The sequence below is a fragment of the Mizuhopecten yessoensis genome, unplaced genomic scaffold (genome assembly GCF_002113885.1).
Source record: "Mizuhopecten yessoensis strain PY_sf001 unplaced genomic scaffold, ASM211388v2 scaffold401, whole genome shotgun sequence".
Classification (NCBI taxonomy): Eukaryota; Metazoa; Mollusca; class Bivalvia; order Pectinida; family Pectinidae; genus Mizuhopecten; species Mizuhopecten yessoensis.
The window spans coordinates 180,246-195,407 of record NW_018403528.1 but is presented as its reverse complement, the minus strand read 5'-3'; the positions used below and the strand labels follow the sequence as shown (position 1 = coordinate 195,407).

Sequence of the window (15,162 nt, the reverse complement as noted above, 5' to 3'; positions counted from 1 at the left end):
AGCGGATTGAAAATAGTAAACAGGAAGTGGCACATGTGTGTAAGGGAAGTTGTGAGAATCAGGGATGTCTACTCTACACATCCCTTGGTGAATTGAAAGGAAATGGAGACTGAAGATCAGCAAAACGCCGTCGTCAATGACATTGATATGATGGTAAAGAGTTGTTCAAGGAATAAATATACACGTGCTTGAATCGATTGCAACATTTGAAAACACATACAGCAATTTATTATTAACTTCAAATAACGTTTACTAATCAGTCTTCATACTAACTTTACCTTATTTCACATAGAGTCCCTTGCCATTGGACATTGGTTGAATGAACAGGATAATTAATGAGTGTCAGTGACCAGGTCTGTCACAGTGGCGGATCCAGAGACCTATCTGGGGGGGTTTCCAAATTTCCTTGGGGGGTTTCCATGTGGGGAAAAATTGAGGAAAATGGTGAAAATACATGATTTTTAAAGAAAATTCTCAGGGTGGGGGGGGTTTCCTGAAGCCCAAAAAACCCCTCTGGATCCGCCACTGGGTCACTAAAGTAAGGGGAGTGGCAATTCGCACCTCCTTGTAAATAAAATGGGATAAGAATTGATAAAATATTTCACAGCACCATTGAACTTAATTTAGAAATAATGTAAAAGTTTCACATATAATTTATATTCCCTTTGGGAGTTTGCTCAGAGGGAATATCTCTCAGAAGATGGCTAGGGAGTTGACATGTACATGTATGTAGCTTCTTTTGATTAAAATCTTCCAATAAAGACCTTTAATTTTCACAGAAATGATAAACATGTGTACAGCCTGTATTGTTAGCTTGGGTTCCGGGTTGTTTCGCCCCAAATCCCGTTCGCCCTAGGTTGTTTCGCCCTAAAACATTTTTTTTAGGGCGAAACATTGTTTGGTATTTTCTTTNAGCTTGCCTGCTCTCATGTTTGTTTAAATATTTAGCCGTGAGCTATTTTGATGGTCAAAATATGGGAGATGTCATGTGTTTGCCAACAGCATTGAATAAGAATGAGCACTCTAATCTAGATAGCGCTCTAATCTAATACTGTGGAATGAGCAATGCAGGCCATTTGGCCTTTTATTGCATTATCTGAATAAACTGTTCATATTTTTTTTGTACTTAACATTCTTTACTGCAGAAGGATGTGTGTGAACTACTGATGCACGACAGTGAGACCTTGGTATATGCAGACCAGACAGAGTCAACGGCTGTGGAGTGGTTCAAGTCCTTGGCCCTCAACATCCAGAATCAGAATGACGAGAGTAAGGCCCTGTGTGGTAGCATGTAGTCACGATACAGACCTCCTCAGACAAAGATATCTGTTTATGTTAATTAAGAAAGATCATGAAAATAAATATTTCACAAAAATATGTGCAGGTGACACAATTATTACAGCTGTTAATGTTCCTTTTGCTAATAAATCAATGGAAGAACAATTCAAAAAAAATAATATGAAAATCTAATGATTGAATATATTTAGCTGGTGTTTGGAACAGATACCACAATTTCTCTTTTTATATTCTTATATAAAGTGGCCCAGTATTCCAGCCATGTATCAATCCTACCACTTTGTGAGGAATGAATGTGGTTTGACTTATGAGTGTACAAATAAATAATTTAAAATTGTAGTTTAAACTTTTTGATTTTGTCATTTGTAAATTTAAAGGTAATAACGTACTAGTAGTAACATCTTTGCAATCTACAGGCAGTCTGCTACAGCCTTACCTGGTGACCGTTCTCAGGGACTACCTCCTGGCACACGCTTGGACAAACAGTCTTACTGTGCTCCGTCTCCTTGGCGATGACCCAACTCACTCTGCTATATCTCTGTGGAAGGTCAGTCTCTAAACTGTGGAACAATTAGCACAAATTCTATCCTCATGTCTTTTGGTTATCATCTCTTACATCAACTCTTTGCACATACCATGTTTAGAGAAAGTTGTATAAACACATAATCCAATCTTGACATGCACATTGTACATAAAATGTATCCCATCTTGTTTAAGTGCGATTTAATATGACATTTGCAAAATTACATTGCAAGTCATCTAATATTTTATAAAATATTCAGGAAAATAAAGCATCATAATAGTATGGCCTACTTCAAATAAGGCAATAAATATATCTAAAGTAAGAACACCTGTCTTATTTCTTCCAAAAAAAGTTCCATTTAAAACCAGGACCTTCATACTAACCTTTTGAAAATGTTCACCACATGGCATATTGATCAAATGTATCGTTCCAGTATACAGTACAACCTTCATTGTTTTAAACAACATGAAAAAGGGCAGTGTGTAATACAGGGCCTTTATTGTTTGTTTGTTTAGGTAGGAATGGAGATCATGTATTCCAACCCAGACAAGAACAATGGCCTCATTGAGCATTATGTGAGGTAAGGTTGTCTGGTGTCAGGAAAACCAAAATAAGAATAAAATATATATATCGAACTACAGATTTTATGATTTATTGAAAATCCATTGTATAAGGGATGTGATATATTCCATTAGGTAATACTAATAATAATAAAAAAAAAAAATGGAAGATTATTGTGTCAAGTCTTGCACCTAATTAGTGTTATCCTCATTGATCCCAACCACAGGGTCATTGTGAGCCCTTATTATTGAAAATTTTACAAACAATTTTCTTGCAAGGATTTTACACTCCTGTCACAAAATCCTAATTTTTGACTAGGTATCGTTTTTTAGACTAAAACCTTTGGTTGGTTAACTATCGGCATTGTCAGACTTTTACCCCTTCCACCTCCCGCTTCCCCCTGAATAATTAAATATTAACCAAACATGACTATAAATAGCACATTGCTGTTTACATACAAGTACAGCAAAGGAAAAATGGTACACTAATGTTTCATAGCAGGTTTTGTTTACTTCCAATGTTTATATAGAGTTATCATCAAGATATCAAACACAGTGATCTCCTGTTAATCTGGTTTGTGAGTTTTGATTCATTCCAGATCAATATTTTTCTGATGAAATGGTCAGCAGACAAAATCATTTCAGTAACAAAAATGAGAAACTTCCGATTAGCATGTATCACAACCAAATTTACAATGCTATGATGTTTTAATATGGGATTTTGAACATTTTCCTTTTGTTTCTAGCATGTGTAAGAAAACACCTGAAATACACCTATATTTTATTTTTGGTCTCAGTATTGGTACCTCCATATTTTTATTTTGCCTTCAGAAAATTGAAAGGAATGTCTGATCTAGAACTTAAAGAAGTTGTACTGGAGTATGTGATGTATTTACTACACAAGGGAGAACTAGAGGAGGCCAAGCGAGCCATGGTGGTAAGTTACAGGGGGAAACTACATGTAGTAGCTAAGTTAACAGCACTGGTAAGGGAGATAACTTGTAGGGAGAATTAGAGGAGGCCAAGCGAGCCATGGTGGTAAGTTACAGGGGAAACTACATGTAGTAGCTAAGTTAACAGCACTGGTAAGGGAGATAACTTNGACTAGAAAGGCCAAGCAGCACTGCTAAGGGAGATCGCTCACAGAAACAGGAGCTAGAAGAGCAACCATGCTGTAAGAGGAATAACTAGTAGGGAGAACTAGAAAGGCCTAGCAAGCTTTACTGGTAAGGGGGATAACTTAGAAGGGAAGCTAGATGCCAGACAAGCAGTACTTAGAAGGGAGGATAACTTAATTATATGGGAAGCAAGAGCTGAATACAGGTGAGTTAGCTAAGCTTGAGGATCAGATTAGCCATGCTGGAAAGGCATAGAACATATTGGGGACCAAAGGGAGGCCAAGCAAGCAGCACTGGGAAGGGAGATAACTTATACTTTGTTGATGTTCATTATAAGGTGCCAAAATAATTAAATAAAATGTCATCTTTGCCCACCACAAGGACATACCGAAGATAAGAGGGATTAAGAAGTGTGACAAGTCAAAGTCTCAGTACAAGGACCTGGTGTTCACTGCCTACCAAGGACTTCTGTACTACACCCGATGGAACCTGGACCGACAGCGCCTGGCCTCACACGCTACAGTCATAGACGGTAAGTTGTTTACCTCACAGCACGTTAAAAAATCAATACAAAGAGAGAAATCAAGATAACTGATATTTAGTGTTTGACACACCATTTTAAGTATATACAAGGAACTTAATTTTATTCAGGTGAGTAGGCTTGGTTTTAGGGACTATATTCACAGAAAAATGTAAAATTAAAAATAAGGTGGTTACTCAAAGAATGACTATCAAAATACCTCTTTTAACTGGTAAATTCTGGTACATACTGGCGTGGTCCTGATTGTTTTCACTAAACAGACAAGGGACTTGTTTTCTGGATCAGCCTTTGAATTGAATGTTTAATCACACCAGGGGACGACTTTGGACAAGGCCTGTACTATTTCGACGGTGAAGAAGATGCTCTGAAAGATGGTGCCGAGAGAGCTCTCTCCTGTTTCTCTCAATTATACGATCACCTTGGAGTCTGGGATATTTTCATCACAAAACATGTCAAGGTAGGCGCTACACTTTGGATTTTAATCATGACGTTTCCTCCTTCTTAATGAGATATGGGGGTCGTGCTTGGTGCTTCACAGAAAACAGCATCATAGGATTAATTTTATGCTGTGTCTTCGATTAGATGCTTTTGCTTCTGAAAATTAATGTCTAAAAAAACAGAACCAGGTAACATATTGAGCCTCTGTCATCTGTCCATAGACAAGATCTCTAATTAAACTAAAAAAAGTTTGCGAGTCTATGAAAAAATGAAGAGCATCTGTCATCTGTCAATATTATATCTCATCAAGTTAACTTGACATTTCTACCTTCCCCAATTTGTAAACAGTAGTCACATATTTAGTGCTATCCCCATACCAAGTTCAAGCCACTTAAAATATACTTGAACTATAGTTTATCAAAATAATGTATAGCAGGATATTTCTGTAGAATGTTTTTTTTCACGTTTTCTCACAGAATATAATGACATGTGAAAAAAATGAGCCGTGATAATAAACTTCATAACTGTAATGTCATCACGAAATAGGGAGCATGTGGTTAGGATGACTCATATAATTCAAGAGTAATACAATCAGATGTTTGGAAATACCGGGTAGATTATATCACACATCTAATGATAAAATAGTTTTTGTTTCGCCCCACGAAGTAGCGGAAGCGAGACTATAACGTGTTACTTTTCCAGCTGCGGCATTTACAATAAATTTTTGTGTTTAACTCACAACCCATGCATCAAATGTTGGATGCGGCCTACCTTTTATGGTCCATTGACTTTGTCAGCATCTCCATCAACATTAAGTTTTTGCTTTTGCGTTAAAGTTAGTTTCCTTGAAAGTGCTAGACCAACCAAACTTGACATGGGCATTGATGGTCAAAGGGGGCCACAGTTGAGACATATCAATCTGAATGGCTTGTATTGATGATTTGTTTGACAATAACTTGTTGTTGCTCAATAAGTTGTAATAAAGCCTATTCATTTGATATCTTGACAGCACAGAAATTGAATTCCTTTACTTGTCTAGATTGCGAAATTTAATCTTCTATATTTGGGTCAAATTTAAGAAAATTTAAGCCTAAGTAAATAACAGATGCAGGTTAAACGGTACATATGTATTTGAATAAACTATCTTATGATTCTAACTGATATCAATACCAATACTTGCAACAACATGATAAGGATTGAGATTCCATTTTGTATTTTCTCACAGATTCTGGAACACTATTACAGACTGGAGGAGGCCAAGTCCATACTGGAAATGTACAGAGATAAGAACAGTGAAAATCCAAACACTCACAAGTACCTCTACTCTTTCTGTACGAAATACAGCCTTGTAACCAGAGACTGTGACACTAATCTCCTCAAGGTAGCTCTGTTTTCACTGTGTCAATAAGTCCTTAACTGCCATACTTGAAGAAACATAACATTTAGACCATTCATCTTCCAAAATTGTAAAAAAAAACAACTAATTTCTAGAGTTGTTAAAGATGTATATTACCTTATTGCAAATATTCACCTCTTTTTGAAAAGACTTCCTCACTTCGAAACCTGTGGTGTAAATAAGTGAAAAAATATTTCAACTTTGTGTTAATTGTGGACAAGTTTGAAAAATACAATGGTGTAATACAAAATTACATGTATTGGTTGTACTCAAAATTTCAAAGAGGGATTAAATCACAGATTTAAAGGGTAAGATGGCATATGTCTTAAGTTAAGATAATGCTATTATAGAAACGTTTTTGGAAATTTGCAGGTAAGCCAGGAAAATCCAGTACAAGTCTTGTTTTCATAACTGAATATTTGGTACAATTCTACTTGCGCACTATTAGCTTATTCCTGGTATTTTTGAATGTCGATTCAACATACCGTATTTTACCGGCAATAAGCCCCCTCTCGCAAATAAGCCCCCTACCTACTTTAATAAATGTCTGGGTGCCTGCCATTAAGCCCCCCNTGAAAACAGGGCCATTGTTTATCTCTGGGTTTAACTTCTCTCTGATAGGCAGTCGCCGATTGTGTGCCATCAGACCGGCTGGTGATGGACCTGTGTGACAGATTCATTGAAGGTGAGTGTTTTTAATATTTTCACAATTATTGGCTTTTTAGCCTTCCCCATATATATACAACCAATATGGTGGCTGGATTTTCAAAGCTGGGGTGTGGGAAAACTAGACTAGTGGTAGCTTGGTTAAAGAGGCTCAACTGTAACTTTAAATTAAGTATTGGATCTTACAGTAAAACATTGAAATATTGCCACCTTTTGTACAATACTAAGTGGAATAGGCCATTAAAAAGGTGACAGATTATATCCTTTTCTGTTTGATACCAATGAAGTCTTTTTAATTAAAAATGGTAATATATCCATTGTAGACATATACAAAAACTGTTAAGGGAAGAGGAAAAGAGATGTTGGCAGTAAATGAAGAGGCAAATGAAACAAGGGGCATCGTATTTAGATTGTGCTTTACATCATCACAGTTATCAAAGTATACCTTTGTTTTTTCAGACGGAAATATCTGTGACCTCCTCGTCTACATATTTGAGTTGAAGGATTACAAATGTTGGCAGAATGACACCAGGTCCTGGAGAACTTTATCTACAGCACTTCAGCTGGCATTAGACAGGTATGGCTTAATATGGCTTAATTACATACTCTGGCCAATTTTATGGCAGTTGGGAATGGCTCATCTTTCTTTATCAGGTCATGCATGAAACAAAATGAATATTTTTTCTTGAAATGTTTGAAATTTGTGAATTTGCCTTATATTCTTAGGTCCTATTAAGATTGGACTGTAGCCGTATAATTCATACCAGGTTTTTTTTACTGCAGTTTAACTTTTACATTATTCACCCTCCATAATGTCAGGTGGCAAATTTACTATTACAACAAATATTAATAAAAAAAATACATATATAGTTTTTATTTATGAAGGGTGAAAATAAAATTTTGAATGACAAAAGGGCGAACCTTTTACAAAGTGAAAGTATCCCAGTATACAGTAACACTATAAAATGCATAATTTTAACCTTTTTTGTCCTCCATTTTGAAAATAAATTCATGGCAACAATAATTATTAATATTCAGCACTACGAATTATTTCCCATATGAAAGCCAAAAATAACACCAATTGAACGTGGATTTTCCTAGTAAAAGGCAAATGTCACTAAGGATGAAACATTCCTACTATACATTATATTCAGTCAGGAAGTTCCTCAGTTTCATCATGGTTATTTTAACCCTTTCACCCCTATGTAACTTTAGTAAACTGTACTATGCATTGATCTGGATGAGTCCATTAGGGTCTACAGTGGTGAAAAGGGTTAAAAATGCACAATTTCATAGACATACCCACTGCACTTCATAGGAATGAAATGTATGCAATGTGACACGCAATCTTGGATGAAATGATTCTGTAACGTTTACTTATCATTTCAGTGATAACAAGGACATGATTGTTGAGCACTGGGAACCTAGGGAGTCGTGGTGGCCCACGTTCCACTTTACCTACATTGCTGAGGGCACAGCTGACCAAGGGGATGGAACAGATACCGAGGAGATGTGGCTACATCGAGCCTGCTGTGCTGTCCTGCTGACTGGACCAGGTGAGGTTACACTCCTCTTGTACCGTAAGACTAATACAAAGCAAAAGCTGTCTGATGGATTTAACAATATGGTGTATAAAGTTTACATAGACCGCACTATATTAACAAAGTAACAGAAAAAACAATTTATAGGATTTACTAATGAAGAGTGTATGAAACATTTAAATATTAGCCTGTGAAATATATATATATAGATCACAGGTAATTAGTTACAGCATTATTTTCTCCACCATGTAATCACAAATTGAAAGACTGAGGTCGACTTTATGTTTCCTTTTATTATCCTCTACAATTTACCATTTGTGTATTAGATATCAAATTATCAAGTGTCAATATAAATCTGTAGGGTTCCCAATTTTATCTCAGTAATATATTATTAAATGATAAACTCCTATGCTCATTTTTCAGAAATTATGAATATTTTCACTTCATATTTGTTTTTAGAATATAACAAACATGAACAGGGTGAAAATTAAAAGTAAACAGTTAAATCAGGTTAAGTGTCTGAATGAATTTGTGTATTTTCTTTTCAGAAAACAGTTTTGAACTCAGTGTGAGAAATACGCTAAGTAGGGAACGGATCCAACAGCTGAATGAAGTAATAGAAAAGGTCCTCACCTCTCCTGGAGTGACGTGATGTCAATCAACAGATGATCGAGAAACTACTCCCTGCTTGTCAGATGGAGCGACAGAAATCTACCAGACAACAGATGACAGAGAAACTATTCTCTACTTGTCTGATAGTGTAGCATAACACAAGGCATCTGATCACAGAGAAAACCCTTCTCAGCTTGCCAGATGGAGCTTCATGATACCAGATCAAGAGATACCAGATAGAGAAACTTGGTAGAGGGTAACATATTGCGTAGAAACCAGCATCGTGATACCAGAAAACAGATTGAAGAGAAACCCTTTTCAGCTTGTTAAATGGAGTTTCATGACACTAGATAAAGTAAAATCATTCATGGGTTGTCAGAGAGTGTAATGTAATAGATAACACATTATGAAGAAACCATTCTCTACCGATCAGATGGAGCTACATGATAAGGGATCAAGAGAAACCATTCTTAGTCTACCAGATAGTGAAACAATATAATAGCAAACAATACAAAGAAAACCGTTCTTCACTCATGAAATGACACTACATGATACCAGGCAACATGTAGTGGAGAAACCTTGGAACCATACATAATGTAGTGGTGACAGACGTTTATACATTGGGACCCTACTGTTGTCGAGGCTCACCTAACATTTTACTTTCGCTGTGGAGTAATTCTGTGATTTTCGTGCAATTAACATCAACTGATGTGTTTAAAAGTGTATGAAAATGAATTACCTGGACCGAAAGTCATGAATCAAGCTATTGTCAAATGGCAATAAAAAATGTATTTTTCTTTGAGACCATGTTAAATTTGGAACAAATATGTGAACTATTGTACGATATTCACAATTTGGACTGAAATCTAAATTCTTTTATGATCACAAACTTGACGGTTGATGATTACCTGGTAAGTAATAGTAATCAATATACCATTTAAATTGGGTTATATCATAGCGATTAGAATCAAGTAAGAACCATTTTCTTCTAAGCGAGACCTGTAAGAATGACCAGTGATAACACCGCCATAAATTATAAACACTTTGAGGTATATACATGTATATAAATATGTCCAGATATGGATAAGCTTAAATTCAAAGATATCTTGTAATATTGAATACTTATTTCTTTCTTTTGTTATTTTTTCTCTGAAGAAAGAAACCATGCAAGATACAGCTAGACTTTGTTTTGTTTGTGATGTAACATCCTGGCAACAGTTAATGCAAATGGAAGTATTCAAGGTTTTCTGTGGTGATATTAACATTGGGTTATGATTGTAACCGTTTCCATATAGTAAATGAAATTGTGATGCAACTATTCATTAATTTAAAAATGTGCAGTTTTGTTCAACAGTTTATTTTATAACAACGGTATAGATACAAAATTTTAAAATGTATTAATTATCTTCTAATGATTGAAATGTAAAATATCTATTGGTGATTACAACGGTGGACAAGATTGTTATCAGTCATTAAAAACAATATGATAAAAAACACAGGAAATTATAGGTAAACACATTATAAACAAATACCTTACAGTCAGAAAATTAATAATTTATCACAAGCACAAAATATCACCCATATTGTTTAAAGGACCATCACTCGAATGTCATTATCAGTATCTGAGATTGAAACTGATGTCGATTCTTGTGTGGAACAATTGATATTATACTTCATACAGGCTAAGCTAGCTGTAAATCATGTTATTAAATAGAGAGGAGCATCTTCGAATATAATATATACAACTTTCTTGCACACTTGCACTAATAATATGGAAGGACCATTGCTCGTATGTCATTATCAGTTACTTGGATTGAAACTGATATCGATTCTAATGATATCACTAACTCTGTATGAAGCTTATACATAAATAAATATTATACAGTTCATATGAGCAGCATCTTTGAACGCGAGTATTGATGGATGTACTTGGACTGAAGCGGATGCCGTTCTTAGCAGCAGCAATATACGTAATGCTACATGTACGTTGTGTACACCTCTCCATCTGGGGTTGGTATAACTCGATATCTCACTATGTCATATATTTATATACAGTGTAGCATTATCGAATGTCATTATCAGTAACTTGGAGTGGAACTGATGTTGATTCTAGGCATGCGACTATGTATGTTATGGCACAGTGTGTATGTTTGTTCTACATTTCTGTATGGAGCAACTTTTATTTTGGTTTATAGTAAAGAATATGACTGATTATTGATAAAGAGTATTCATCAGCAGCTGAGGTCAATTCCTCCTAGGTACACAATGTATCTGTTGATAGATAATCTAAAGAGTACGCATACCTCAAGTATATATCACTTTGCATTGCTCCAGAAAAAAATGTACAGATCCTTGTATGAAGTTTTACACATGTGATGATTTCATAAAGGCATACACAACTTACTTAAAGATAATCTCTAATTTGAGTTCTCAACAAATGTCACATGGCAATTGTCGAAATCGTCATATCCCCAGAATATGTCATATGAACATGTTCTATATGTGTTGTTGATGTCAACACAAGCTTTATGGCCATGTTATGCAATATCACCCATGACCTTCACATAAGTCAACCAACCATTTTCTTCATGTAGACTAGTACAGGACTCCCGAGGGAGTGTAAATATGAATTGTTTATGTCGCAACAACCTGAAGTACGTAACAGTTCCATATTTCCATGCCTTCAACAGCATTTCCATGACGACTTTTTGTTGACTGGCGAACTGTTTCGAACGATCACTGTCACCCCTCCTGTGGTGTCTAATTTATCCTCAGCGATGGTGCTCTTGATTTCCGCTGCCATCGTCATAAATAGAGTTTCGACGTTTGTTGAGCTTTTGGCGCTGGTCTCCATGAACGAAATACCCAATTTCTCAGCAAATTCCTGATAATGGAAATCAGATGACGATAAAGTTTATTTCATTTGTGCGAAGACTGATTTGTTTGGAAAATTATGCATAAAAAAGTCCATTTTTCAAGAACAAATTTCTGAAAAGATAGCGGAACAACTATTTAAGCGGGAAACCGAATAAGTGGTAGATGGACAACCAATTAATGGTGTCTGGATAAACATTAATGGTAACTGAATAAACACATACGTGGTAGCTGGATAAACATATCATTGTTGAGTTGATGAACAAGTTTTGACTCTATGACTCACCTTGCCCTTTTCGTACGTAACCACTCGTTTACCGCTCAGGTCGGATTTGTTCCCCACAAGAATCATATTGTGATCACAACTTCCGTATCTATCCACCTCCTTGATCCATGTTTCAACGTGTTGGAATGACTCTTAATTAAATAAATAATAGCAATCATCGTGAGTTTGCAATATGCTTATAATGACATACACGGAATGTATATAATATTAATTGTTGTATAGATAGTTTTAGCAAATATATTTGATACTGTTTAGTTTGTTAGATGTACCGGGTGTACGCTGTGTTAATTGACACTGAAAGTTTGTATTCTCGAGAATTTCTAGAGATATGTATATTTGTTGACAAACTTAACACTGGTGATGATTATTTTCGGAATTTTAAAATCCCTTTAGAACGTAATCTTATTCTTATCACAAAATGCTAAGACGCGAAATCTGATCCAGAAATAAAGTAACGAAAAATAAGGAAAAGTGATATCAAAGCACCATACAGGGCACCCTATCGAACATCAGAGTTGGTGTTTAGAGTTAGTGATCAATCATAGATTAGTGGATAACTGTCATCTGTGTTACAAAACTACCATTTACAACTGATTACCGTGATTACTAGACATTTATAGGAAATGTTCCAATACTTACAACAGTGTCTGAACATTGTTTGCTTACCATGTCAGTGACGTCATAGACAAGCATAATGCCGTGCGCCCCGCGGTAGAAGGATGCCGTGATGCTTTTGAATCGGTCCTGTCCTGCAGTGTCCCACTATTAAGTTGAAAATATGTTAAATAAATCTCACATTCGAACACGCAGGCTTAAACTCATCATTATTCCTTTATAGAAGGTTCTTTGTTATCAATGGAATATTGTTCAAAGATCGTTTCTATATAAGGAAATATTTTCACTGAAATGGTGAGGACTTACCAGTTTAGTATTGTTCTAAAATAGTTATAATGAGTGGTATGACAAAGAGATGCGATCATTGACGAACTATTGAAATGAAATCAGCGATGTACTATTGTGTATCGACAATCGAGTGACCGGGGAGTCGTCACGATCTAGTGACTGTCTAACATAACCTTGTAGCTGGGATTTATTTTGACATGGAATAATGGTTTAAAAATACGAATAAAAAATGACGTGTTGTCACCAAAAGATTTTAAATGGTAACGTTTAAAATGGTTTCAAATGCATATTTCCTCCTTTTTTTAAATGATTTCTAGGTTGAGCACTTTAGACATGATTTTCATTCAAAGCAATATATACTCACGACTTGTAATCGGACGACTTTGTTATCAACGTCCACCGTTCTGATCTTCTACAACAGAAATTAAAAAACCTCTGGTCAAGCAATTTCATTGTGCGACTTTCTTAACGTATTGTACTCGTTAATGATTTAAGGGAGCCAGGTCTTTAATTGTGTTCCATATATCTATTTTATTGTAAATATTGTTAATCAAAAACGAAAAAAAAGACAACAAGCAAAAATCAATGCAAATTATTATTTCAACAAAGCACAAAAACATTATAACTGCATGAAATCAAAGTTAATAACAATAAGTAAACTTACGAAGTCTACTCCTATCGTAGAGATGTAGGTGTCTGAAAATACGTCATCCTGAAAAATAGAGGCGAAAAATTTCATGTTGTGATATTAACTATTATAAACTCCATAATAATCTAGAAAAAAAACTTCGAGTGTTGAAATGTCAGCATATAATATTTATACGATGTGATATAGCTCCGGGAATCGCATAAATGTGAATAATACCAACGTTCGAGTCATGCACAAAGTGGCAAACACTCACACACGCAAAACATTAAACGGAGACTAAATTTAATGTAAACTAACTGTAATTGTACATATGTATCACTTATGTTATTAATATCATTAATAATTATAGATAGCCCGGATAGGTAGATGCGACTTTCTGTATCTTAGAACAATAACAATACCCTTAAACCTGAAGGTTTGAGAACTTACCGCGAACCGGAGTAACAGGGAAGATTTCCCTACACCTGAGTCGCCTATCAGCAGGTACTTGAATAGAAAGTCATACTCTCTGCAAAAGACAAAATAAATCAGTTTGCTTTATCTAACATTAGAACAAATAAATGATTTATTGTACAAAAAAAAATTCTACAAAATTTCTTATAAACATATTTATGCCCCCATTGACAAACACGTCCATATGTACAATAAAATATAAAAGTGATGATATCCATTACAAAGTTATAGACAAATCAATAATTACTTACTTGTCCATATTAATGATACTGGTGTCAAACGGCTGTTTTATTGGTTTGTCTGTCCTGTGCTCCGTCTGTATGTATTATAGGTATTACATGATTTGGCCCTGTTTATATACAGGCCTACAAAACCCGATGACATGGAACTTACAACGTTGAGTTGGAACATGACTCACGGCGGTAAACATTAGAGACATTATCCGTGTAGGGGAATCCCCTTTGTTAACGATAACAGACTATTTCATGTACACACAGTAATACATGTTGACAAACTATCGCGTATACACTATATATAGAGGATACCCGCTTTACGTGTTTAGCTATTGAATCCGATCAATATGCGTCTGACTTAATCGATATATATATATAGCGTCCTCCATTGAGTTTTGTTGTTGTATTTTGTCGGATGTTTAGATACTTCAGCTGTAAAACTGTTCTATAGGTCTTTTTTGACAGTTACTTGAAGTTGACGGTGTTTTACGACGGAGATAAGTCGGAATCTTAGGTAGTGTATATAGATTGCTTTGCCATGGAAATAGGAATAAAAGTGTTGAAGCAGTAAAACATGAAAACAAAATTCCCAGAAGTTTAGTCCGAATTCAAAGCGTAAACAAATGTTTGTGCAATGTGCCAGGAGACTATATATGTATATCTATCCACGAGGTTCTTATTCAATTGGTGACAATATTCAGCATTTCAGATTTCTACAGCAAACTACAGTATTAGCTGGATGAAAACATGCAATTTTCAGACTTTACAGGTTTTGTTATTTTTTATGCATTTACTGGGTGACAATTGTTTTTCTTCAGATTTCTACAGTATTCACTTTATGAAAATATTAAATTTTCAGATTTTACCAGGTGTTTTATGTGTTTACTGGGTGAAAATATTCAATATTTATACAGCGGGCGAAAACATTCAGTATTTCAGATTTTTACACTGTTCAGTGTTTTTCAGTATTTTTAAGTGGATGACGTATTCTTGGTACTGGTTGAATTGTGAGCTCGCTTGTATATACTATAGGAGTTACTTTCAAAAAGCATTTTCATTTATTTTAACGATGA

The 15,162-nt window shown here is 35.2% G+C and overlaps 2 protein-coding genes across 2 annotated transcripts; one reads left to right on the top strand and one right to left on the bottom strand.

Annotated features, from left to right (window-relative positions):
* Positions 1–4: 4 nt before the first annotated feature.
* LOC110447726 (TATA box-binding protein-associated factor RNA polymerase I subunit A-like) lies at positions 5–10,020 on the top strand. The gene is made up of 12 exons (XM_021493613.1): positions 5–153; positions 1,146–1,269; positions 1,713–1,843; positions 2,335–2,399; positions 3,211–3,316; positions 3,879–4,029; positions 4,353–4,495; positions 5,702–5,857; positions 6,494–6,557; positions 6,998–7,115; positions 7,928–8,094; positions 8,628–10,020. The coding sequence occupies exons 1-12, from the start codon at positions 103–105 to the stop codon at positions 8,729–8,731; spliced, it is 1,380 nt and encodes a 459-aa protein (XP_021349288.1). The 5' UTR covers positions 5–102; the 3' UTR covers positions 8,732–10,020.
* A 55-nt stretch (positions 10,021–10,075) lies between these two features.
* On the bottom strand, positions 10,076–14,260 carry LOC110447775 (GTP-binding protein YPTC1-like). The gene is made up of 7 exons (XM_021493682.1): positions 14,108–14,260; positions 13,833–13,911; positions 13,419–13,466; positions 13,119–13,166; positions 12,518–12,613; positions 11,852–11,983; positions 10,076–11,575 (listed from the first exon to the last, which is right to left on the bottom strand). The coding sequence occupies exons 1-7, from the start codon at positions 14,113–14,115 to the stop codon at positions 11,375–11,377; spliced, it is 612 nt and encodes a 203-aa protein (XP_021349357.1). The 5' UTR covers positions 14,116–14,260; the 3' UTR covers positions 10,076–11,374.
* Between the last annotated feature and the right edge of the window lie 902 nt (positions 14,261–15,162).

Coding starts and splice junctions, on each gene's coding strand:
- LOC110447726 (XM_021493613.1), top strand. CDS start 103: ATGGAGACTGAAGATCAGCAAAACGCCGTCGTCAATGACATTGATATG. Junction 4,030..4,352: donor ACACGCTACAGTCATAGACG/GTAAGTTGTTTA, acceptor TAATCACACCAG/GGGACGACTTTGGACAAGGC. Junction 4,496..5,701: donor TCATCACAAAACATGTCAAG/GTAGGCGCTACA, acceptor ATTTTCTCACAG/ATTCTGGAACACTATTACAG.
- LOC110447775 (XM_021493682.1), bottom strand. Junction 13,167..13,418: donor CTACGATAGGAGTAGACTTC/GTAAGTTTACTT, acceptor TTTCTGTTGTAG/AAGATCAGAACGGTGGACGT. Junction 12,614..13,118: donor AAGTCGTCCGATTACAAGTC/GTGAGTATATAT, acceptor TCAACTTAATAG/TGGGACACTGCAGGACAGGA.